Below are 26,312 nucleotides of genomic sequence, written 5' to 3'. Positions count from 1 at the left end.
GTGGAAGCTAAAAGATGTTTACAAATTTTAGATAGATCCAAAACGAGAACCTTGCAAATTAGAGAAAAGAAACTGCACTTAGTAACAATTGAGATGATTTATATTCTCTCCCTTGATTCTCCTCGCCTGGTTAATGACAATAACGGAATCAAACTACTATACGGTCGTGCACAAGGAAACAGAGATAATGAAAAAAGGACAGCTTACCATAAGTTTGTGATGGGGCTCATCTGTATCGATTAACATCTTTTTGTACGGGTATACAACGTCCATGATAAGAAGCGGCAAGACATGGCTGTTTGAGTGTTTCCAACTTTCGTGCTCCGATTTCCTTTCAGTATATTCCTTTGGAAAGTTCTTCTTTATGATGTTATCCAATGCCAGACTAATAACCAATACGAGAACTTGAAAATGATTGGGGTTTCAATGGATTACTAATATGACAATAGAAGAGGAATACCATTTGATATTATCGACTAAAACAGAAATTTGATAAATGGGCAAATAGTAGGAACCCAATAGATTTATCACAAGCAATTTAGAACAATAATATGGTATCTCTCCTGAAATCTGAACTAATATGAAGATTATATGAAGTGTTGTATTATAATTGTATCGAGTTGTTACTACAGGGAAGGTAACTCTGGAACAAAAACAAAAAAGATTGTCAAAGGAAGACGAAACTATGCCGGGTACAACCTTCAATTTCCACCACATAAATTTTAAACGAATACACATAATTCAACAAAAACATTAGCCAAATTTACTATCAAATATAAGAAAAATTGTGGAACATCTAACAAAGTATCCATAACATAAAGCTGTACACCAACCTTTGGAAGTCCAGTACTCCCACTGGTATACATAATAACTGCAATATCAGCTGACACGGGCAAATCGGCATCAACAGGGTTTTCTCGGCCAATTTTCTCCACTTCAGTAAATGAAGTAATTGTCCAGCTAGTGCTTTGCAACGAGAATTCTGATGGGATCCCATACTCATCAATGTATATTACACGTTTTACTGTGTCAAGCTGTCCACTTATTTCTGCAAGTTTTTTAAGTTCTTTTTGCCCACATATGACAGTTGAAACTTCCGTCTGCAAACCAAGAAGGAAACATGAACAAAGTTAGATTCACATCACAATTTAAACTCAAAGTATTAGACAGGTATGAAGGCCGAAGGTGCCACAATCTATAAAACTATATGTAATATAACCATTATCTATATGACGTGGGCACCCAGTATGCCCCTCTTACCAAACCTGCCCGTCTCCTGTTTAGACCTATGCAGCTATGATAACAAGAAAGTAGAAACAAGTTAGTCATTTATAAGGTTCCCTGTTCAGTTGTTCCATTCATCTCCAGATCTTCTCAACTATTTTTCAACTAAAAACATATTAGATGTATGTGATATACAAAATATATATATATACGTATAAGTTCATAAATATATTCTATATTGGGAGCTCCAATTTAGAGTAACTCAGCTCGCTTGGGGCTCGGACACTGAGTAGGGACCGAGACCGAAGCAAGTACTTAGTTTTAGATTCCTCTGCCCAACCTTGTGCCTCACCCCTGACAACCTTCACTCTAGTTTGTAAAGGTAAACGGCAATACAGAATACAACTAATAAAACTAACCCAAGACATATGTTGATGAATCTTTGTGTATCACCAGATAGAGGAGCCCCTCCAGAAAGCAGGAAGCGAATGTTTCCACCCAGAATTGGTCGAACCTTTTTGAAAACAAGAATGTTCCACAGAATCCTCTCGAGTCCCCACGCCCCAAACCAACTTCGGTTCATAGCTAACAGTCTACGACTATACGCAATGTCAAAAAGTTTCTTGGAAAGACCACCTTTTGTATCTACCTGAAATGTCATAAGAAATCAGTAGTCATTTTATTAATCTTAAACTTTTCTGTCTCATTTCGACAAACCAAGCTGGCTGAGAGAGAAGAAACAAATAAGCATTGCTAAACAGACCTTTCTCCTCACACCATCTCGAACACGATCAAGAATGGCAGGCACTGCAGTCATCAAAGTTGATCCTAGCATAGAAGCATCCCCCTTTGTTCCCCTTTTTATCTTGTTTGATGTATCAGTAAGAATCAAAGGTGATCCATATCCAATTGAACTACCAACAGCAACCATTACATTCTACACTACAATGTCCAAATTAGTTGCAAGTGATAATAGTCTTAACTAAGATACTAAAAAATGAGCATCAAGTTCTCTCACTTCGCAAGCTCGGGTGATTACAGAATCAATTGTACCTCAGCAGCTAGTTCTAGAATATGAGCTAATGGTAGGTATGCTAAGTACACGTCTTTGCTTCCGAGGCCAGGAACAATAGTCATGACTGCAGAAATTGTAGCTAGCACGTTTCCATGGGTCATCATTACTCCCAAAAATAACATCTGATATTTACTAAAATCTCTTCAATTAAAAGTTCGTATAAAAAAATATAAATTTTTGGAAGTAGGAAAAAGTATTGGATGAACCACAAAACAAAATAAGCAAGTTGCTAGTTAAGTAAACAACTACGGTACCATTAATTCTATTCCCTTCAAACATCTTCTTCTTTCCAACATTCTGATTGAGGCATTTTATCAAACATCTTGGCCACAATTTCTAATTTACAAGATATAATATCTAAAAATATCTGGTGAAGCTCAGATCCAATTAAATGGGCGAAATGCAAATAGAAAAATAATATTAAAATGGAAAATCAGAAAACAAAAATTTATATCTTCTGTGATGAGGTTTTCACCGCTATCTTCTTTGTTGATTCGTCATGAAGATTTCGACGTATTTTTCTCTCACCCGTGCAACATCTATGGAGTGAAAAGATGTTTCATAGGAGACTATTAGGTGAAGAAGAGTAAATGAGGAATTTACTGAAATCTTCACCCTCTTCTGACATAAAAGAGGCAATGAATAATGAAGCAACATATTCACGGAAGAACAGTCAGGAATACCATCGGACAGGAAGGATTGAACGAATTTACAGAGAGATGAGAGGTTTTGGCGTTTCAGTTTCACAGAAAGAGACGTGCAGTAGTAGTATGTGGGGCGTTACATCAAAGGGTTGGATCCACGTTAGATTAGAGGGTAGGATCAATGTATATTAATTATGTCCTAGTGTCATGTCCATATATCTAGATTTTATCCTAGTCATATTGCCAAGTCACATTCATTTACATTAATTATGTCCTAGTCATAAGGATCTGTTTTGTATAATAGATATATATATATATATATATATATATATATATTATCAGTTCTATTAGCCCATGAATAAAAGCGTTATTTAAAAATCCACATCGATCACAATGCAAAGAACAAAAAAAACATAAAATAGAAGTATATATTCCTTCATTATTCAAATAAAATTAACCATAAGAAAATACATCAGGATTCAAATCTTCACATGTTCTTTGATCCTATCAATGATTTATCCTACTAATTAATACTCATAATATTTCTAGCTACCCAAATACTTCTTTCTCTTTCTCTCATCCCTAGTTTCTCTATTCGTCCCTAATACAGAAGTGAAAACAAGAATGAGTTTCGTTCCAAGCCATTCTAAAGATTTGACCTTTACAAAATTTCTTGATATCATTGAGTGCTCTGTTGGAAATTAAAAACACTTGCACAAACAAAGAAGAATAAAGAAGATATTTAACTTGAATTGAATTACTTGACTTGATTTGATCTAAAATTAACTACAAAGACTTGTCTATTTATAGACTAAAACTTCAAGGACTAACTAAGACCACTAGTAAAATCATCCCACTAACTAGCACATTAACCCACTTACTAGTACATTAACTCCACTAACTAGTACATTAACTTCACTAACTAGTACATTAACCCCGCTAAAGTTAACTCTATAATTACTTAACCAATAAAATATATCTACTCATTAATTTTGAGTTTAAATAAATTTAACACCCTCCCTTAAACTCAAACGACATAATGTCCATCATAATCTTCAACTTGAAAGATAAATGGACCTTCGATGGCTTAATAAAAATATTAGCCACTTGTTCTTAAATTTAAAACTGCATATTAATCTGGTTCTTGATCATACTCTTTCACAATTAATTTGTCTACTTGACCATCATCTGATTTGTACTTGTTTTTGAAAGACCATTTCAACCCAATTGGCTTATTTCCTGTGGGAAGATAATTTAACCCTGAATTATCATTTTTCTCAATTGAATGAATTTCGTCATCCGTAGCTGAAATTTGCACCACATTTTTTCTGATTCTTTAAAAGTGATAGGATTGCAATCTGCAAAAAATGCAAAACTTGCAAAATCTTCGTCAGAATCATCATTATCATTGGTTACAACGTATTCATCAAATCTCGAAGACATAACTGTTGGGATTTACACCCTTATACTAATGTCAATGGCGGAAATAAGACATCTAATGTCTACATTAGTATTCTCAGGATCACATGCATAAGCCTATTATAATACTAAGCAAAACTAGATAATCGATTACCTTAATCGCTAGTTTTTCTCTCGAACTTTTCCGATCGCTTTTGAGAAGACGAAGAGCTTCAAGCGTAGCTCCTCTACTTGGGACACGATCAATCAACTTGATCTCCCACCTTGTTGTTTAGCTAGCTCACCAATGGTGGTTGGAAGAAGAACACCTTTCTTCTTGACTAGATAGATAGTAATGGGAATTAACTCACTTTCTCCTCTCTACTTGATGTGGTAGAGTAAGACAGTTTAGAGAGAAATTCCACACCTTATTCTCTGCCCTAAGAGTGTTTATATAGAACCCTAATAAATATCCACCTCCTTTTAGGTTTCCTAAAATACCCTTTAGAATAAGATTTAGAGAAATTGTCGAAAATAGGAACTATTGATATTTTTTCAATTCCCTAAGGAGGAGATGTCCAAACACCACGAAAATTGGCATATATAATTTTTATTATATCAGCAACTAACCCTCCAAAATTCAGCCCAATCCGAGTCCTAGAAGTACCCGAACCGGTCTAGCCCAAAAACCCTGTTTTTGGCCTTTTTGTACTATCTTTGCCTAATTCCTTTTTAGGCCTATGAGATATGTTTATGGGACACCCCCATGATTATATCTCACTCCCACTATTCATATCCTAGATCAATTTGTCACTCTTGTGTGTAACCCATTGTAGGATCCGATCGAAGTTAGCCGCGAATTACTTCGTAATTCGACGATCGTAGTTGGTCTCTAGCTACAACTCTACGATCCCTAAATCAATCGGACTTGATGATCTTCTACATCAATTGTCCTATCCGACAAATTGTTCGCATTGTCACCTTGGTCGAAGGACATCTCCTTCAAACTCCCACTTGGACTTAGAACAAGTGCAATGTTCGATTCCCGTGTCAATTAGTATCCCATCTGATACGTCACGTCATTCAGATTTTCTTGATATCCGAGTACAACTGTAAAAGACAAACGATTAACTCCTAATCTGTTTGAGCGTTGCCACGCATTTTCAGTTGCTACTCATCAAGTGGCCTTGAGACACTTTGTACTTAATGTGATTAGGATGATACAATCCATTCTTGCGCTCCCACTTAACTTCATGTCTATCCTTTCCTTCCTAGTATCCGCCTTTATAACCTCCTTTTACGGTCCGGCGTTTAACGGAACCAAAGTCGGACATTCCTTACATAAGATGAGTGAAACACTCATGTTTTGAGGAATCTCTCAAATCTTGTCTTTTGAGAAGTATTTGACGTTCATCAAGAGTGATGTACTTCTCATTGAGGGTCATCCAGTGTATAAACCTTTTACACACCCACGTAGTCGAATCGAATACACTATTCCTATAGCCCATGAAACTGCGCTATCCCATCGACTCCCGTGCTAGTCTTCGTGAGTCATTGTTGTCCATGCAATGACCTGGACCAGAGATTTTGATAATAAATATTCCAAGTTCACTTAATAGGGTTTCATTCATTAGATCACCTATCTGACAAACCTATTCGAAATATTTTATTATCGGTGGACTGTCATTTAAATACTAAACCAAATTTAGCGACTGTGAAATAACTCTATTATTTCCGATAACGAGAGTTGTAAATCTGAGCCTCTTCGGTAAAACTCCTTTTACCCACTCAGTTTTACTCGTCGAGGTTTATTCCAAATTTACCTCATGCCTTAGACTGTCTATGAGTCTCATACTATGTCTTAGGTGACAGTTTAGTTTGACTACGTATGTAGTCCGTTTTAAACTTTGCTAATTATCAATTAATTTGAAGATTGCTTTCTTCAACCTTGATAATTTCTAGTAACTTTTACTAGAGTTAAGGCTATTAATTCTTTGTGTAGTATTTGCAACAGTTTCCGGCTTAAACAATTTTAGCCTACTTTTCTTCCATGTTTGGAAGTTTGCTACGATGACATGTGCAACTTTTGTTCTACTTTATCCTTTAGCCTTCTAGGATATTCAAAGTGGTGTCTTCGGTTTTCCAATCCAATTTTGGATGTCTAAATGCTAATCATGTCCAACATGATTGACTTTATGTTTTCGAACATAAATGTCTCTCTCATGCGTGCTTGCTCATCGGTGTCTTTTCAGGCTCCGAGTTTTGCAACGCTCTCGGTCATGAGCTTTTGGGTCGAAATTCTTTTAGATTTTTCCGAGTCTTAGATTTTCGGTTTCGGATCTCAAACATCTCAGCGTACTGAGTCTTTCTAATCCTATCATCTTTCTGATCTATGCTTATAGATCTTCAGATGCCCAAAATGACATTTTATCCTTGTGTGTGGTCCTTTTTATTGAGTCAGTTTGTTACTCTTATACAACATCCTATGTTGTACTCAATGTTTTGTATGTATTCTGCATACGGACCCGGAAGGTTTGTTGCTCCCACTTACCTTCTTGAAATTCGTGATTCAAGAATTTCTCCATTCTTCAGGAATCAATACCATTTGACTTTCTCTGTGAATCGAAGATTCTGACTCTTGCGTGCTTAACCCGACGATGGATTTTTCGAGCATGCGGACATAACTTGATCGGAAGAATCTTATTCTTCTTGTATAGTTTCGGGAAACATGAATGTTCCATCCTTCTCAGTTTTCTATTTTGGAAAACTAATTTAGTTCTTCCGTTGACTTAAATTATCAAGCTTCATGTCTTGATGAGATATTGATTCCATGATGATTTTGGCTTCTAGCCAAAATCTAGAGTCAGTTTCCGTCTCTGCGCAGGTCTTTTATCTCTTCAGCAATAACCTTTATCTTCTGAATTTTTGAGATTTTTCTTTTGACCTTAAGGGCTTTTGAACAACAATTTGGAATGTTCTCAACAGCTTTGAGATATTCTTTTAGAGACACTTTCAACTACTTTGAGAATTCTCCTGCGAATTACATTCGCTTTTATGCGGTAGGTTTTTAAGATCCAATCTTTACCTTTTTCCTTTTCCGAGGAACCGCGGTTTTACTGTCTTTCAACAATTTTGTTGCTCTTGGTCGAACTTAATCGTCCTGTACAAGTTTCATGATTGTTCTTCATGACTCTTCATGATTTTTCTCATGATTGAATTAATTCGACTTGTACTTTTCTCCCACTTATTCTTGTAATAATTAGTATTTTCTCCCAGACTACTAGGTGTGCTAATTACTATAAGAATACTATCATGAGCAACAAACACTTTGTTCTCTTGATTGCTTGTGGAAACAGCCCAAATTTGTTCTAAAGAAATTGCGTCAGACTTGTAGCTAATTTTGTAACGCTTTTACAAGCTTAGCTGTTAGACGGACTTTGGTAAGTGTGAAGACAATCGTTTCTAGAATATGTCCAAAAATATTCAGAAGACTGGCTTAAACCCATCTTTGATGGAATTATGCATAACAATGTTCGATTACTCCCACTGAATCCACCATCCCTCAGATGTGTTCCATGGAGCGAGTTGGGAAACGATTTCTCAACTCCTTTGATGGTTATCAAGTATTTGACTCAAGTTTTTACCACTCCAATCTAATCGGAGGACTTAAACTCTCTTGTCAAAATGATTCTTTTACTTCAGTTTGTACTTTGTTTGAACCTTTCAAACATTCCGACTTATACTTTATGATTTGTACGTTTCCATACTTCATGAAGTTGTCAGAGTACGTATTTGAAGTTTCTCTGGTTAGCTTCTGCAAGTAAACTTATAGGCAATGGCGAGGCCAGGAGTTTTTTGATGTGGGGGCACATTTAAGTCAAAGGAAATAACAAACTCGTGCGCTATAAGAAGTGACTTTTATTGATTTATAAAATTTTACCTATCATCGCGATTTTCTTCTAAATTCTTGTCTTTGTTATTTTCTTATAAATTACTACGAAACGTCTTGAGTTGTGACGATTATTAATCCATAATTCTTCTCTTAAAATGTCTCTCTATGATTTTTTTCGGAACCAAACATATATAATAGGATTAGTTTATGAAGAATTTATTGAAAATAAAAGGTTTTACTATGTCGCCTACCTTTAACTAATGATCGATTGTTATTACTGATATTTTTTTCGTGGATCGAAAAATTGAAACATATTGAAAATACCAACTATAAGCCTATTCAAAATTAATAATAAGTTAAAATTATTTTGAAGTTAATCTAGAAGAAACTAATCACTAAAATATTTTAAAAATTTGAGAAAGATAGAGAGAACTTAGTTTTGAATTAAACAAATTGAAGATATAATAAATCTCAATTTAATTTAAATAAGATGAGAATTTTTGTCTTGACTAAAGTTGTTTCGGCAAATTTTATGACGGTTTCGTAAAAATTGTATCCTTATATGTTTTCAGTTTGGGTTGGATTTAAATTAATATAATCTTATGATGGTGGATGAAAATTTATTTTGAGTAAAATTGCGACAATAGGGATTTAAATTAACCGTGGGATACTGCGATGTATGAGTGGATGGTAAATTCCTTTTTTTCTCATAAAAGTGTTGGTAGTTGGTAGTACTTGGTACTCTCCGTTAATGGACCGTCATAAGTGGCCAAGCATTGGTTGTTAAGTCATTAATTAAGTTGGGTGGGTTCCGATTAATGATGGACTGGACTGTTGGATTATTGATAGGATGGGTTATTAATAACGGGCTGGTAAGTTAAATGGTTAATTTGAGACACTTACAGGATGTACTAAAAGCACCTCTTTATAGAAGCACCTCCTAATAAACTAAAGAACTCACATATGGGTCTGTAGGGGCACGCGCCCCCACAGGCCCCTATGTGGGCTCGCCCATGCTTATAGGTCTGCATAACACCGTATGAGTCCTAATAGATTACCAGTCTCTATGCCTTTTGAAAAGGGTGACTTTGTCAGTTAGTCCTTAAGACCCAATTGACAATGTTGAAGTTAATGAGTTTGAATCTCTTGATATCAGCCATTATCAATGTTAATCTTTAGTTAATTTACCCCTGGTTTAAAACATCAGATGTTTCTAGAAGAACAAAATAATAATTATTAAGTTCTAAGCTAGATCAGTGTCTAAGAGAAGACTTCGATCCCTTTCAGCATCCCCAGCATTACTGCTTCTGCTCCCTCTTGGATCTTTACTTCTTTTAGTCAAGTATGTAATTCCCTTCAGCTCCCACTGAGCCGCTCATCTGGTCTTAAATACCCGATGAAGGAATTCTGTGATACTCGTTTAACTTTGTTAACAAGAATACTGAAACCGGAATTCATAATTCCATTCCTTTTGTCCTCCAGGTGCTAAAGGTAGTTTCCTTTTTAAATGGTCTAACCATTATTTGGAAACATTTACAGTAATGAGGAATACTCTTGATCATGTACTCGGCAACTGCTTTTCTTTGATCAAATGTTTGTCTCACTCGACTGATCCTTTGCCCTTTTGAATCTCAAGAACTCTTTCTTAGATTCCTTCCATCGAATCTCAAGAACTGTTTCTTAGATTTCGATGTTCCCGTCTGTTTTGTTCAGTTGTTCATAACAATCTGAGTGACTCATCTAAGGTCTTTCCTATCTAGGTTCAATCGATATTGAATTGCGTGATAGATGAATTCTATTGTCATCCATTAGGATGAGTTTCAGATTGCCATGGAGGTCTCGTGCCTCTCCATTTATGACTTATGTAGGAACAATTTCCTCAGTTTGTCTCAATGGTCGTGCTAGCATCCATTACTCTTCCAAAGAGAATGTTATATGATTGCTTGCAAATGGCTTTTGACCTTATCTGGTATGAGTCAACATTGGGATTGGGTATTCTAGATGCTTTCCTTTTTGAATCTGAGAACTATTCTCAGATTTTTCCGTTCTAGGAAGTTGATCAGCACCTCCCTTAGGTGTGATTCAATGTTGAAACTGTTTTCATGTGTCATCTTAATTCTACATAAAGAAATGGCGAAGTTTTAAAACTCGTTATCGTTTTTGAAAAACACTAGTTTTCCCACATTATTCAATATAAAATCGTCTCCGATTGAATAAGTGATTCCAAGACCCCAGTTCTTCGGAGTAAAGCGGACTAGGGCCCTGCCCTTTAACTCCGTCGTTCCAGGTGAGTGAACTCTTTCACTGATCATACCATATGATTCTCGGTTGATGGATTACATGTTTTAATGTTAAATCCATCCTTTTGCCTCTAGTATCCAAGACTCTCTTGCTGATCTCGTTGAGTAGAACCATTTAGACATGTAGGCCTCTTCTTTAGACCAGCCCACGTTGTCCCAAGGTAGAGGAGGTACTCTGTGAAGGCCGACCCACCTTCCTCGAACAAGGGCGCAACGAGTGTCTTAGTTTGGATAGGCACTTTACTCAAAATTACTTTTGGCGACTTTTACGCTAATCTGACGTTTGTTATAGTGAACTATTTAGCTTAACTAACATCCACGACATAAAGCGTAAATAAGTAAGTAAATGCGCACGAGAAAATAAATCAAGCAGACATAGATCCTAGTATGGCCCCTAACCTAGAAGATCTAATCTCCTTTGGTTTGCTTCTTGTTTCGCCTTTTGGTTCGTCTAGATCTCCATCTTTAACCTCCATTGATTTCTCCCACTAGCCTTTGGATTCCATCCTTGAGTTTCTTCAATGGACTCATAGATCCTAAACTCTAATTACAAGACTCTAACGATTCGCAGATCGTATAAACTTAAAATTAAAATTAATTACAAATTATGCACCCATCTGTGCTTAAAACAAGAATAAAGAAACACTTTCTATGGCCATACTAGTTTCCCGCATTCACATCACATGCAATCATATAATATATCAAGGCTAAAAATTATATATGCATGATAATCCGGGAGATACTTTTGTCGACATCCCATGTCACATTACGGACCTTAAGTCTAAATTCGAAGAATTCGACTAATGGTGCGTTCTCGTTTTATTTCTTATGATTTCTAAAATCAACTTTAAGAAAAATTCCATTTTGGGTTCGATTCTTAATGATTCCATAAATCAATTTAAAGAGAAACCCGTTTTGGCCTTCCGGGTGGCCCGGATTAACTTTAGAATTATTTGGTTGGAATCGGAAGAAAATTTGACAAAAACTCCCACTCGAATGATGGTCCCTTTTCGTGGTCCGAAAAGCCTCGAAAAAGCCCGGGACAAGTCCCGACCCAAGCTCACAAAAGGGCTCGGACAAGGTCCGGACATGGCACGACCCATAGGGCCGGCATGTCCTGGCCGAGGCCTACCAAGGCCTGGTCTCGTCCTGGCCGTAGCCAGGACGCTAGTCCATGCACCGGACGCGTCCTAGACGCGTCTGGTGCTGGACCGGACATGCACTAGGTGTCTCGGACCTAGTCCGAGACACCCAGAACCTCCTAGACACGTCTGGTCGAGTGCTCTGGACGCGTCTCAGACGCGCCCAGGAAGCTCCCTTGAGCTTCTGTTGCAGCTGCTGGTCGCGTCCAGAAGATGCGTCTAGGAGCTTCCTGGCCGGACACTAGGGTTTTCCAAAAACCCTAGTTTCCAATTTTTTTTTTCTTTTGCAACTCTAAGTTGCTAAATTTCCAATATTTATACTCTTTCTAAATTTTTGAAATCTTTTTAGAACACTTCTAAAATTTTTCAAAACTTTTAGAAACTTTTAAAATATTCCAAATTTTGTTTTTGAGAGTTTCCTAAAACTCAAAACAACTTCTTTTAGAATACTACTAAATTCCAATTTTTTTTTTGTTTTGGGGAGTTTCCTAAAACTCAAAACAACTCTTTAATCAAACCAATTTTGGATCAAAATCTAGATTTTTGAAACTTTTTTCAAGAATAATTTTGAAACCAATTTGAAAAATTCTTGAATCCCATTCAAAATTAATCAAATTTTATGTTTAAAACTTCTTTTAAACATTACAATCTATTTAAAACAAGCATAGATTGGATCGAAATCTTGGGTTTTGAAACACTTTCAAGAACGAATTATGAAAACAACTTTCAAGAACGAATTATGAAAACAACTTTCAAGAACGAATTCTTGAATCCCATTCAAAATTAATCAAATTTTATGTTTAAAACTTCTTTTAAACATTACAATCTATTTAAAACAAGCATAGATTGGATCGAAATCTTGGGTTTTGAAACACTTTCAAGAACGAATTATGAAAACAACTTGAAGAATTCTTGAATCTCATTCACAATTAATCAAATTTGTGTTTGAAATACTTTTAAACACCATTATCTATCTAGAAAAGCATGAAATTGGTCCAAAACTTAGATAAGATAGGCTAATTGCAAGAGGCTTTGAAGACACTGTTGGGATTTACAGCCTTATACTAATGTCAATGGCGGAAATAAGACATCTAATGTCTAGATTAGTATTCCCAGGATCACATGCATAAGCCTATAATAATACTAAGCAAAACTAGATAATCGATTACCTTAATCGCTAGTTTTTCCTCGAACCATTTCGATCGCTTTTGAGAAGACCAAGAGCTTCAAGCTAGCTCCTCTACTTGGAACACGAGCAATCAACTTGATCTCTCACCTTGTTGTTTAGCTAGCACACCAATGGTGGTTGGAAGAAGAACACCTTTCTTCTTGACTAGATAGATAGTAATGGGAATTAGCTCACTTTCTTCTCTCTACTTGATGTGGTAGAGTAAGAAAGCTTAGAGATAAATTCCACACCCTATTCTCTTCCCTAAGAGTGTTTATATAGAACCCTAATAAGAATCCACTTCTTTTAGGTTTCCTAAAACACCCTTTAGAATAAGATTTAGGGAAATTGTCGAAAATAGCAACTATTGATATTTTCTCAATTCTCTAAGGTGGAGGTGTCCAAACACAACGAAAATTAGCAGATATGATTTTTATTATATCAGCAACTAACCCTCCAAAATTCAGCCCAATCCGAGTCCTAGAAGTACCCGAACCGGTCTAGGCCCAAGAACCCTGTTTTTGGCCTTTTTGTACTATCTTTGCCTAATTCCTTTATAGGTCAATGAGATATGTTTATGGGACACTCCCATGATCATATCTCACTCCCACTAGTCATATCCTAGATCAATTTGTCACTCTTATGTGTAACCCGTTGTAGGATCCGATCGAAGTTAGCCGTGAATTACTTCGTAATTCGACGATCGTAGTTGGTCTCTAGCTACAACTCTACGATCCCTAAATCAATCGGACTTGATGATCTTCTACATCAATTGTCTTATCCGAAAAATTGTTCGCATTGTCACCTTGGTCGAAGGACATCTCCTTCAACTCCTTCAATAACTTGAATACAAGTTGAACTGGGACATAATTCTGGATTTGAGTTTTTATGAATATTTAGAGAAATAGGTGGAATCTCAATTACTTGAGATTCTGAAGCTACTATCAATATCAATTTTTATTTGATGATCTTCTTTAACAAGACAGTCCCAAACTGCATCTTCATCACTTTCTACCGAATAATCATTTAAATCTTCATCCGAATCTTCATCTGAATCTTCATCTGAATCTTCATTTATTCTGAAAGCTAATCAAAGAATTTCTCCCTCTTCTACATCATCTTCAGCAAAGTTAGCATGCTCTGAGTATTTTTTGTAAACTCTACATTCTGACTTATAATGACCTAATTTTTTAAACGAAAACATCTAAGTTTAGATTTGTCATACCTTCCAATTCTTTTGGATTCTTTACCATGGCTCTCTTCACCATTAGAACAACCTTTTTCAAGAAGAGTCACTTTGCTTTGAAAAGCTTGTTCAATAAACCCTGCAGCAGCTCTCTAGTTCATCTTATGTTCATGAGAACATAATGAACTCATCAAACCTTCAACTAACATAGTTGAGAGGTCTTTTCCTTCCTCAATTGCAGCGACAACATAGTCGAAACGACGTGTCAATGATCTCATGATTTTCTCAATAACACGTAGATCAGTTAACTTTTCACCATTAACCCGCAATTGATTAACAATAGATTGAACTCTAGAAATATAATCAGAAATATTTTCTGAGTTAATCATATTAAGAGATTCGAATTCACCTCGTAAAGTGTGCAACCTTACATTTTTTACCTTCTCATCACCCTTGTAGGATCTTTGCAACAAATCCCACACTTCTTTAGCTGTTTCAACTCTTGAGATTTTCTCGAAGACGATCTCATCAACAGCTTGATAGAGAAAGAACAATGCCTTCTTATCCTTCTTTATGTTCTCTCTCAAACTATCTTTTTGGACCTGAGAGAGAGCTTCCTGTGCTACCTGATCAACTGGTTCTACATACCCAAATTCGACAACCTCCTAAATTTCCTGGAAGCCAAATAATGCTTTCATTTGGATAGACCATTGATCAAAAATTTTCCCACAAAATCGCGAAAGCTGAGGTTGGATTGATCCATTCATTTTGTAATTCGGTTAGTAATCACAAAATAATTCTAGCTCGGATACCAAATGTTGGAAATTAAAAATACTTGCACAAAAAAAGAAGAATAAAGAAAATATTTAACTTGAATTGAATTACTTGACTTGATTTGATCTAAAATTAACAACAAAGACTTGTCTATTTATAGACTAAAACTTCAAGCACTAACTAAGACCACTACTAAAATCATCCCACTAACTAGCACATTAACCCACTTACTCGTACATTAACTCCACTAACTAGTACATTAACCCCAATAAAATTAACTTTATAATTACTTAACCAATAAAATATATCTACTCTAATTTTGAGTTTAAATAAATTTAACATGCTCTTCCACCTCTTTTCTTCGAATGAAAGAATTTAGTTTCTCTCTGTGAAATCATATCATATTTAAAACCAAGATCATAATCATATAGAACAAGATTAACATTCTCTTCTGTTGTTGTAGTACCCAACAAGGGCAACATATGTGAGTATGTGACCTAACTATATTAGTAGGAAATGAAACACGATTGAAGCCAATCACTACTACTCGTTATTGATTCTTTTTTGCTTCTCTAACTTTTTCTTCTTGTTATTCCTATTGAATAATCCTAGAAGTATTATGTGTATATATATTGTATTATGTGGAATGGAAGTTGAAAATATTTTATTAAAATTAAGATTCTTTCTAAAGCAAAATTTACCATATTTGAATTAATTTTATTGTTTATGATGAAATTATTGGACTTGAAAAGAAAAAATCGAAAATACTTATATAATTCTTTATAAAAAATATTTTTAGAATAGTCCACTCTCTCTATACATAGAGATTTATGTATGTATTGAAGATATTATTTGACTAAAATTAGGATTCTTTCAAAAACAAAATTTATCACATTTGAATTAATTTTACTGTTTATGATGAAATTATTGGACTTGAAAAGAAACAATCGAAAATACTTATATGATTATTTATAGAAATTATTCTTAGAATTAATTTAGAATAGTCACTCTCTCTCTCTATATATATGTGAAGAGGGAAATACCTCTTGAATAATAATAATAGCTTGAACACAGAGAGAGAAGACAAGGAAGAGAGAGATGTGTGAGAAGATTTCTCTGTGTATTTTATTCATTGATTTAGATAGGTATTTATAGGTTTACAAGAGATTTACATACAGAAGTAATTTAGGAATATTGGGAAACTTCCCTATTCATGAATATTACAATAATTAATAACTCTACATAATAGCAAAACTGACTAGGGTAAGTCTTGCTCCCGAAGATTGTCTCTTGGTCGGTGCTATATCCTAACACTCCCCCTCAAGTTGGAGCCGAAAGGGACGTGAGGCCCAACTTACCAATAATCGTCTTGAATGCATCAACTCCTAGTGGCTCGGTAAAAATATCCGCTAGTTGTTCAGAAGTTGGTGTGAAACGAGGAGCGATGACATTTGCTTTGATCTTTTCCCGAACGAAGTGAAAATCAATCTCAATATGCTTTGTTCTTTCATGGAAGACTGGGTTATCGGCGATATGGAGAGCAGCTTTGTTATCACATTGAACCGTCATGGGTGAAGAATGTGTTATGCCAAGATCTTTGAGAAGGTACTTCAGCCATTGAAGCTCACTAGTGAGATGTGCTAGCGCACGGTATTATGCTTTAGCAGAAGATTTAGCAATCGTTGGTTGTTTCTTGGATTTCCAAGAGAGAGGGCTAGAAGCCAACATAGTGAAGTAACCCGTGGTAGAACGACGAGTGGAGGGGCATCCTGCCCAGTCAGAGTCACAGTATCCAGTGATGTGAAGAGAACTGGAAGAAGAGAGAAGAAGGCCATGGCCAATGGATCCTTTGAGATAACGAAGGACCCGATGAGCAGCATCAAGGTGAGCAGTGCTGGGTTTTTGTAGAAATTGACTAAGATTATTGACCGCGTAACAGATATCAGAACGTGTTACGATGAGATAGAGAAGACGACCAATCAGCCGTCTGTAAACGGTGGGATCCGGAAGAGGATCACCATCGGAAGGACTGAGACGAAGCTTCTGTTCCATTGGGAAAGGAGAAAGATGACATGCCGAAAGGCCAGAGTCTTTAATGATGTCAACATATTTGCGTTGGCAAAGGAAGATTCCTTTGGAGGATCGGGAAACCTCGATCCCTAAAAAATATTGAAGACGACCCAAATCCTTGAGAGAGAAAGTGGTGTGGAGAAAGGATTTAAGTTTGAAAATGGCGGATTCATCATTGCCTGTGATGACAATGTCATCTACGTAAACTAGAACGTACAGATGTACGGAAGATGTGCAGAGAGAAAATAATGAATAATCAGAGAGGGATTGTGTGAAACCCTTTTTGATAAGGACGGATGAAAATTTTGAGAACCATTGACGAGATGCCTGTTTAAGGCCATAGAGAGATTTCTGAAGGAGACAGACTTTGGACTCCCCCTGTTTGGAGAAACCGGGAGGTAATTTCATGAAAACCTCTTCATCGAGGTCGCCTTGGAGAAAGGCATTATTTACATCTAGTTGGTGGAGAGACCAACCTTTAATAGACGCGATTGATAGAAGAACGCGTATAATAACTAATTTTGCGACGGGGGCAAAGGTGTCATGAAAATCGAGACCCTCGATTTGTGTATATCCTTTCGCTACAAGACGGGCTTTGTAGCGTTCAATGGAACCATCTGCTTTGAATTTGATTTTGTAGACCCATTTACATCCAATTTCCCTTTTTCCAGAAGGGAGGTCCGTAATGGTCCATGTGTTATTTGATTCTAAAGCGGCAATTTCTTTAGACATTGCCTCACGCCAATGAGGTGATTTGACGGCTTGAGAAAAAGAAGTGGGTTCAACGGTTATGATTACCGAATTGAGAAAGACTTGATGAGAACCCGAGAATTGTTCAAAATTTAGATCTTGAGTAAGAGGGTATACCACATTAGGATCCGGGTAAGAGTGACAGATGTAATCATTGAGATGAGTGGGTGGTCGGCGGTTGCGTGATGGCCGTGGAGGATGAATCGGATCATCGGGAGGAGGCGCCCCTAAAGATGTGGGTGCCTGGTCGATGGAGGAGGGGGCCGGGCTCTGGGATGGATCCGTGAGGTGCCCAGGGGTGGCCGAAGAGGAGTCGCTGTCGGGCTGACCCGAAGTGGAAGGGACAGAGCCGGAAAGCCGTGAGGGAGTGCCTATAGGCACATCAAACGCTTGATGAGAGACTTGACGAGGAGCCGATTGTGATGTCCTCGGAAAATTAAAAAGTACCATCATCGTGGATGGAGACCATCGGTCGGTAAGGAGGAGGATGAGGGATCGGATGTTTAGGCAACATCGGAAATTTATCTTCGTAAAAAAGAACATCACGAGAGGTGATTATTTTACGAGAATTCAAGTAAAAAACGCGATATCCTTTATTCCTTTTTGATTGTGGGGATAGCCGACGAAAATACCCGGAGATGCTCGGGAATCTAACTTTGTTTTTACCAAAGGACGTCTAGTATAACACAGACATCCAAAGACCCGAAGATTGTCAAATTTGAGAGGAGAACCCAAGAGTTTTTCATGAGGAGAAATGCCTTGTAATGTTGGTGTTGGCAATTTGTTGATGACATATACTGCCGTTAGAACACATTCACCCCAAAAGGAAATTGGGAGATGGGCTTGAAGTCGTAAGGAGCGTGCTACTTCCAGAATGTGTCGATGTTTTCGTTCGATGATGCCATTCTGTTGAGGAGTATGAGGGCAACTAGTTTGATGAATAATGCCCTTCTTACGGAACCATGATTGAAGTTCATGATTCATAAATTCCATACCATTATCAGATCGGATTGATTAAATTTTCGGAATAGGAATCGTTCCTTGTCCGGATTGTAAATTGGAGATGGAAGAATCAAATTGAGTTGATATATAATTAGAAAAATTCTTGAGAAATTGAGTAGTGTCGGATTTATGTGACATTAAAAAAATCCAAGTGCAACGAGTAAAATCGTCCACTAAAGTTAAGAAATAACGACAACCAGAGTTTGAGGGGACGGAGAAAGGTCCCTATAAATCCGCATGAATTAATTCAAAGGGACGAGAAGAAGCAGAATTGGTTACGAAAAAGATAAACGTGTAAATTTGGACAAGGGACAAATTTCGCACGGATTTTTATTGAATGAAACTGACTTCATACATTGAGTTCTTGAAATTAAAGACTTAAAAATAGAAGAAGAAGGATGTCCGAGGCGCCAATGCCAAATATCGGAAACATCTTTATTATATAAACTATTACTAGAAATTCAAAAGGAACAAATCCTAATATCCGTGCGGAGAATGTATAGTCCTTCATGGAGATCACCAAGTCCAATCCTCGTTTTTGTCACTGGGTCCTGAAAGACACATGAGCAAAAATCGAATGTTACTATACATCGAAGAGAATTGGTGAGTTGGGAGACAGAAATTAAATTGATTTTAAATTCCGGAACATGGAAAACGTTTTTGAGAATTAAATTTGAATTGAAAACAATCGTTCCAATGTGACGTACTTGAATACGTTTACCATCCGGTAAACGGACAAAACATTGAGGTGGAGCATCAACATAATGTGAGAAACGAGATAAAGAACTACATATATGTTTGGCGGCACCGGAATCAATAACCGAAGGAGAAGAGAGAAATTGAATACCTGTAAAAGTTAATACCTGCGTCGGTAGATCCTTAAGTAGGATGGGAAGTGACGTTAGAATGGCGTTGGTGATCGAGAAGTGAAAGAAGACCTTGATATTCCTCTTGAGTTAATGAGGTGGCTAGAGGTGCTCCCGTTGGAGGATCAACCGTCTCGGTTATGGTGGCGGCAAGTAGACCAGTCGGACGTGGTGGGCGATTTGGCCGAGTACCCGAGTTGGAATGGTTTGGATAACCGTTTAATTGATAACATGTAGCCCGGACGTGGCCATGTTGTTGACAATAGTCACAAAAGGGACGAGCTCGTTTAGGACGTTGAGCGTTTGGTTTCTCCATTCGAAAATTTCGTTGATCATTGTTGTATGTTGCAAGGGTGGCGACTTCCGGTGAATTGGAAGTAGCGGCCATGATATTTTGTTGGATTTCTTCTTGTTTGACAAGAGAATGAATCTTTAGGATTGAAGGAAAAGGGTCCATCAACAAAACTTGACTTCGAATTGCCGAAAACGGTCATGGAGCCCTTGTAGAAATTCCATAGCACGTTCTTGAGTAGTACGATCAAGTAACGATTTCCCTTGACCACAAATACATGGATCGATTACCATAAGGGATTGTAACTCATCTTGTAGAGTTTTAAGTTGAGTAAAATAGGAGGAGACATCATGTCCTTCTTGTTTGAAGGATGAAATTGCCCGTTTCAGATAAATTTTGGGGGCATTGGTTTGAAAAAACCTTTCATAAAGATTCAGCCAAATATCGGCGGCACTTTCATCGTATAAAACGGAAGACCGAATATCCGGAGCAATAGAGTTGATAATCCAACTACTGACAAGATCATTACACCTTCCCCATGAGTGTAATTGAGTTGGAGAAGTGGGTTTGGGAATAAAACCGTCTACAAACCCGAATTTATCTTTAGCTCGAAGAGCCATCTTCATGGCTCTTGACCAAGAGGCATAGTTATCTCCGATTAATAAATGAGTGATGAGAATAGTAGTTGGTGAATCAGAGTGATGAACATCAAACACCGGATTAGGTGGAGAATTAGGAGTATAGTCTCCAGAATCGACTTCAGTAGTAGTCATGATAAAATAAATTAATATTAAAAAAAAATTGAATGGACTCTTATACCATGTGAAGAGGGAAATACCTCTTGAATAATAATAATAACTTGAACACAAAGAGAGAAGACAAGGAAGAGAGAGATGTGTGAGAAGATTTCTCTGTGTATTTTATTCATTGATTTACATAGGTATTTATAGGTTTACAAGGGATTTACATATAGAAGTAATTTAGGAATTTTGAGAAATTTCCCTATTCATGAATATTACAATAATTAACAACTTTACATAATAGCAAAACCGACTAGAGTAAGTCTTGCTCCCGAAGATTGTCTCTTGGTCGGTGCTATATTCTAACAATATATCAGGTAAGGATGGAAAACCAGTGGGCAAAGAATACACATATCAAAACCCTAATTAACTAGCTCCAGTTTGTGTGTTTGAATTAGAAAAAGAAAAAGGTCCTACCGGGAGTCGAACCCAAGTCGCTGGATTCAAAGTCCAGAGTGCTAACTACTACACCATAGAACCCGGATATATTCCTGAGGCTGTTAAAAGTTATTTCGGTTTGCTTCATCTGATATAAATTGTAGAAGCGGTGCTCCGAAAATAATAGAAGATTAGAATTTTCAATTACAAAAAAAACATACTCAATCTGTGTCTTGCGACTCTCACTTGAACCCTATGTGAGAGAAAAAATGTTTCTCTCTCTTCTCACATGTTCAGTCACATGCAGTTCAATTGGGAGTCCCAGGAGGTAGATTGAGTAGCCTTGCTGCAAACTAGATACGAATTCATCACTCCAACCAAAAGAACTTGGACCACATAAGAAACTTCGAATGTCGACGAATCCAATTAAAATTCGCCGGTGTAAACCGGTCTCCTATTTTGATTTTTGTTTAAAAAACGGATTCCTTAGTATTATGTATGTGCAATGGTGTGTGATATGGGAGTAGTTAGTGGGAGATGGGTGGAATTGGGATGCACATGATTAGAATGGGAGAGACAATTCACTCGCTAGGAGATAAAAAGAAAGAAAAGTAGAAGACAGGACAAGACAATTGGCCCCTCATAGTCACGGCCTCACGGGTGTTCTCTTCCTCCACCTCCTTCTTCCAATACCAAGTAAAATATTGAAATTAGGTCTAGGTAATTTGTTGTTACTCTGTGCCTCACTAACCTGTTATCATCTCTCTTTGCCCTACTTTACCATCACCACCAAGTTAACTACCTATTCAACCAATATTTGTTTCTAGTTTGTGATGCCTTGGGATAATGCCTTTTTTTTTTGTTGAAACGCCTAAGGATAATGCTAATACCTCCTGCCAACACTACCATTGGTAAGCCTGTAAGCGGTAACTTATCGGATCGGATATAGGTATATCCTATACAAATTTTACTTTTTTTTTTTGAAGTAATCATCAGATTATTCATTAGAACTATTGTTAATTACAACATGATGATCATTAGGATGTCTCTCATCCACATGGATGGTCTTTCCTGTTGTTCTAGCTATTTGAACTAACCTATCCGTTCTATTGTTTGCATTTTTTCCTATGAAGGTGAACTGCAACGTTTCAAAATGTTTTCTTTTGTTCAATATTTGAACAATTAGCTCCATCGTTGTCCAAAGGTATTCAAATTTTCTCCCATACAGTGCATCTATAATCTTTTTGGAGTCTCCTTCTAGAATTAATCTGGCGATGTGTTGATTCTTTGTCCATTGGATTCCAGCGAGAGCTGCTATAGCTTCTCCTTCATCCACCGATCTCAGTCTCATTACCATAGTTTCAATATTTTACTTGGTATTGGAAGGAGGTGGAGGAACAGAACACCCGTGACTATGAGGGGCCTATTGTCTTATCCTGTCTTCTTTTTATCTTTCTTTTGTATCTCCTAGTGAGTGAATTGTCTCTCCCATTCTAATCAAGTGCATCCCAATTCCTCCCATCCTCCACTAACTACTCCCATATCACCCAACATTGCACATACGTAATACTAATGACTCCCTTAAACAAAAATCAAAATAGGAGTCCGGTGTATACCGACGAATTTTAATTGGATTCGTCAACATTCCAAGTTTCTTATGTGGTCCAAGTTCTTTTGGTTGGAGTGATGAACTCATATTTAGTTTGCAGCAAAGCTACTGAATCTGCCTCCTAGGACTCTCACTTGAACTGCATGTGACTGAACATGTGAGAGGAAAGAGAAACTTTTTTTCTCTCACATACGGTTCAAGTGAGAGTCGCAAGAAGTGGGTTGAGTATATTTTTCTTGTTTAGTTTGTGATTGAAAATTCTAATCTTCTATAATTTTCAGAGGACCGCTTTTACAATTTATATCACATGAAGCAAACCGAAATACTAAAATAACTTTTAACCGCCTCAAGAATATATCCGGGTTCTATGGTGTAGTGGTTAGCAATCTGGACTTTGAATCCAGCGATTTGGGTTCGACCCCCGTTAGGACCTACCTTTTTCTTTTTCTAATTCAAACACACAAACTGGAGCTTCCCCAATACATTCCGTTAGTTACTTAGGGTTTGGATATGTATATTCTTTGCTTCCACTGATATATATAGAGAGAGAGTGGCTATTCTAAATTAATTCTAAAAATAATTTCTATAAAGAATCATATAAGTATTTCGTTTCTTTTCAAGTTCAATAATTTCATACAATCTAATTAATTCAAATATGGTAAATTTTGTTTTACCATATATAAAATAATTTCAATAAAGAATCATATAAGTATTTTCAATTGTTTCTTTTCAAGTCCAATAATTTCGTCATAAACAATAGAATTAATTCAAATATTGTAAATTTTGTTTTAGAAAGATCCTAATCTTAATCAAATAATATTTCCAATATATACATAAATCTATATTTATAGAGAGTGATTATTGTAAAAATATTTTCTATAAAGAATCATATAAGTATTTTCGATCCTTTCTTTTCAAGTCCAATAATTTCATCATACACAATAGAATTAATTATAATATGGTAAATTTTGTTTGAGAAAGAGTCCTAATTTTAATCAAATAGTATTTCCAATATATACATAAATCTCTATTTATAGAGAGTGACTATTCTAAAAATATTTTCAATAAAGAATCATATAAGTATTTTTCTTTTCAAGTCCAATAATTTCTTTTCAAGTCTAATTCAAACACACAAACTGAAGCTTCCCCAATACATTCCGTTAGTTACTTAGGGTTTGGATATGTATATTCTTTGCTTCCACTGGTTTTCCATCCTTACCTAATATATTTTTCTAATTCAAACACACAAACTGGAGCTTCCCCAATACATTCCGTTAGCTAATTAGGGTTTGGATATGTATATTCTTTGCTTCCACTGGTTTTTCATCCTTACCTGATATATAGAGAGAGTGACTATTCTAAATTAATTCTAAAAATAATTTATATAAAGAATCATATAAGTATTTCGTTTCTTTTCAAGTCCAATAATTTCATACAATATAATTCATTCAAATATGGTAAATTTTGTTTTACCATATATAAAATAATTTCAATAAAGAATCATATAAGTATTTTCGATTGTTTCTTTTCAAGTCCAATAATTTCGTCACAAACAATAGAATTAATTCAAATATTGTAAATTTTGTTTTAGAAAGATCTTAATTTTAATCAAATAATATATCCAATATATACATAAATCTATATTTATAGAGAGTGATTATTGTAAAAATATTTTCTATAAAGAATCATATAAGTATTTTCGATCGTTTCTTTTCAAGTCCAATAATTTCATCATAAACAATAGAATTAATTATAATATGGTAAATTTTGTTTGAGAAAGAGTCCTAATTTTAATCAAATAATATTTCCAATATATACATAAATCTCTATTTATAGAGAGTGACGATTCTAAAAATATTTTCTATAAAGAATCATATAAGTATTTTCCTTTTCAAGTCCAATAATTTCATCATAAACAATAGAATTAGTTCAAATATGATAAATTTTGTTTTAGGTTAATCAAATATTTTCAACTTCCATATCACATAATATATATATATATATATACAATACTTCTAGGATTATTCAATAGGAACAAGAAGAAGAAAAAGTTAGAGAAGCAAAAAGAATCAATGGATATTGATTGGTCAATACAAAAGGAATTATCGGAGAATGAGCTACGCTTCAATCATGTTACATTTCCTACTGACATAGTTAGATCACATATATTGCCCTTGTTGGGTGGTGTAACAGAAGATAGGTCACATCCCTCATTGGGTAGTACAATAGAAGACAATAAAGACAATATTAATCTTTTTTTGCATGATTATGATCTTGGTGTTGCATATGATATGATTATGATTTTAAAGAGACAGAATAATGTCTTTTATTTGAAGAAAAGAGTTGGAAGAGCACTCAATGATATCAAGAAATTTCGTAAAGGTCAAATCTTTAGAATGGGCTGGAGTGAAACTAGTTAGTGTTTTCAGTTCTGTGTTAGGGACGAATAGAGAGACTAGGGATGAGAGAAAGAGAAAGAGGTATTTGGGTAGCTACAAATATTATTAGTTTTAATTAGTAGGATAAATAATTGATAGGATCAAAGAACATGTGAAGATTTGAATCCTGAGGTATTTTATTATGGTTAATTTTATTTGAATAATGAAGGAATATATACTTCTATTTTATGTTTTTTTTTTGTTTTTTGCATTGTGATCGATGTGGATTTTTAAACAACGCTTTTATTTATGGGCTAATAGAACAACTGATAATATATATATATATATATATATATATATATATATGTGTGTGTGTGTGTGTGTACCCAAACGAGGCCTTTATATGCTTGTAATGTATTATAAGTTAGGCCGCGGCTTTGGGGAATAAACAAAGATCTCTGGGGAATAAAGACTTAGTCTATTGAGTCAGACTTATGAGACATATTTTTCACTTAGTCCAGAAATTCACTTAATTGAACTATACTCCATAATCTTCATCTTCTCATCAAGACTTTTTTTTTATGAGAGTTCTCATCAAGACTATTACCACCATTTAAGACCTATCATCATTGTGACCACCGACCACCACCTTCCAATCCTTTTCCAAACTCAGACTCATTGGAGAATCATTCCATCAACCATCACAAAACCCTAGCAAAAGTAATACACCACCACCACTACATGAAACCCTAACAAAAATAATACAGCACCTCCACTATATGAAACCCTAACCCCACTTTTCTTCTTTCCTCAAAACCACTGGTTTAACAATAGTTGATAGTCCCTCTTTTTCAACCGCTTCTCCTATCCCTTAATGGCTCAATTGACTCTAGTACAATCTCAAGAATCTTTATCTTCTACTGATGAAGAGAGAGAAAAAACCCTAGATGAGTATTTGAGTTCCTATCAGGACTATGTCAAAGCCCTAAAGAGGTGACGGAAGTCAAAATCGAACTTGGGAAAATAAAAAAGCAATCTCAACAGCCGATAGCTTAATCGAAGGGAGAAGTCGAATTGGGTTCCATCACTACTTAGGAGAAGTCGACTGCGCTCCAACCCACTGAAAAAGAATTGGGTTCTTTTCAAATCCCATCTTTTCATTAACTTGGAGATGTTAAGAGATCTAAAGTACTGAAGATTAGTTCTCAACAAGATGAAGGTCATAAACAATTTCAAAGTACTGAAGATTAGTTCTCAAGGGCATCCTTATTGCTTTCAAATGATCTTTGAAAATACTTTGAAACAGTGAAAGAGAGAAATGGAATGTGCAGTAGACAATGACTTTTCTTTATGAAGGAGAAGGT

At 35.9% G+C, this 26,312-nt stretch overlaps 1 protein-coding gene and 1 non-coding gene across 3 annotated transcripts; both read right to left on the bottom strand.

Moving 5' to 3' along the window:
• Window positions 1-207: 207 nt before the first annotated feature.
• On the bottom strand, window positions 208-3,000 carry LOC147564095 (long chain acyl-CoA synthetase 9, chloroplastic-like). Of its 2 annotated transcripts, XR_015236761.1 has the most exons (4): window positions 1,988-2,155; window positions 1,644-1,873; window positions 834-1,100; window positions 208-385 (listed from the first exon to the last, which is right to left on the bottom strand). XR_015236761.1 is itself a non-coding variant. In XM_086665429.1 (3 exons), the coding sequence occupies exons 1-3, from the start codon at window positions 2,153-2,155 to the stop codon at window positions 1,043-1,045; spliced, it is 456 nt and encodes a 151-aa protein (XP_086521555.1). In that variant the 5' UTR covers window positions 2,156-3,000; the 3' UTR covers window positions 711-1,042. The 2 variants fall into 2 exon arrangements, 1 of the variants encoding a protein (XP_086521555.1); XM_086665429.1 differs by lacking the exon at window positions 208-385 and having other exon boundaries at window positions 711-1,100; window positions 1,988-3,000.
• A 17,991-nt stretch (window positions 3,001-20,991) lies between these two features.
• On the bottom strand, window positions 20,992-21,063 carry TRNAQ-UUG (transfer RNA glutamine (anticodon UUG)). Its single transcript has one exon. It is a non-coding gene; the product is annotated as a tRNA-Gln (tRNA).
• Window positions 21,064-26,312: the final 5,249 nt, after the last annotated feature.

The sequence above is a fragment of the Eschscholzia californica genome, unplaced genomic scaffold, assembly GCF_041429995.1.
Source record: "Eschscholzia californica isolate CP2 unplaced genomic scaffold, dmEscCali1.0.p SCAF_1, whole genome shotgun sequence".
Taxonomy (NCBI): Eukaryota; Viridiplantae; Streptophyta; class Magnoliopsida; order Ranunculales; family Papaveraceae; genus Eschscholzia; species Eschscholzia californica.
This window is presented reverse-complemented; position numbering and strand designations above follow the sequence as displayed.

Coding starts and splice junctions, on each gene's coding strand:
- LOC147564095 (XM_086665429.1), bottom strand. CDS start 2,155: ATGGTTGCTGTTGGTAGTTCAATTGGATATGGATCACCTTTGATTCTT. Junction 1,874..1,987: donor GAGATGGTGTGAGGAGAAAG/GTCTGTTTAGCA, acceptor ATGACATTTCAG/GTAGATACAAAAGGTGGTCT. Junction 1,101..1,643: donor TTCATCAACATATGTCTTGG/GTTAGTTTTATT, acceptor CTTGGTTTGCAG/ACGGAAGTTTCAACTGTCAT.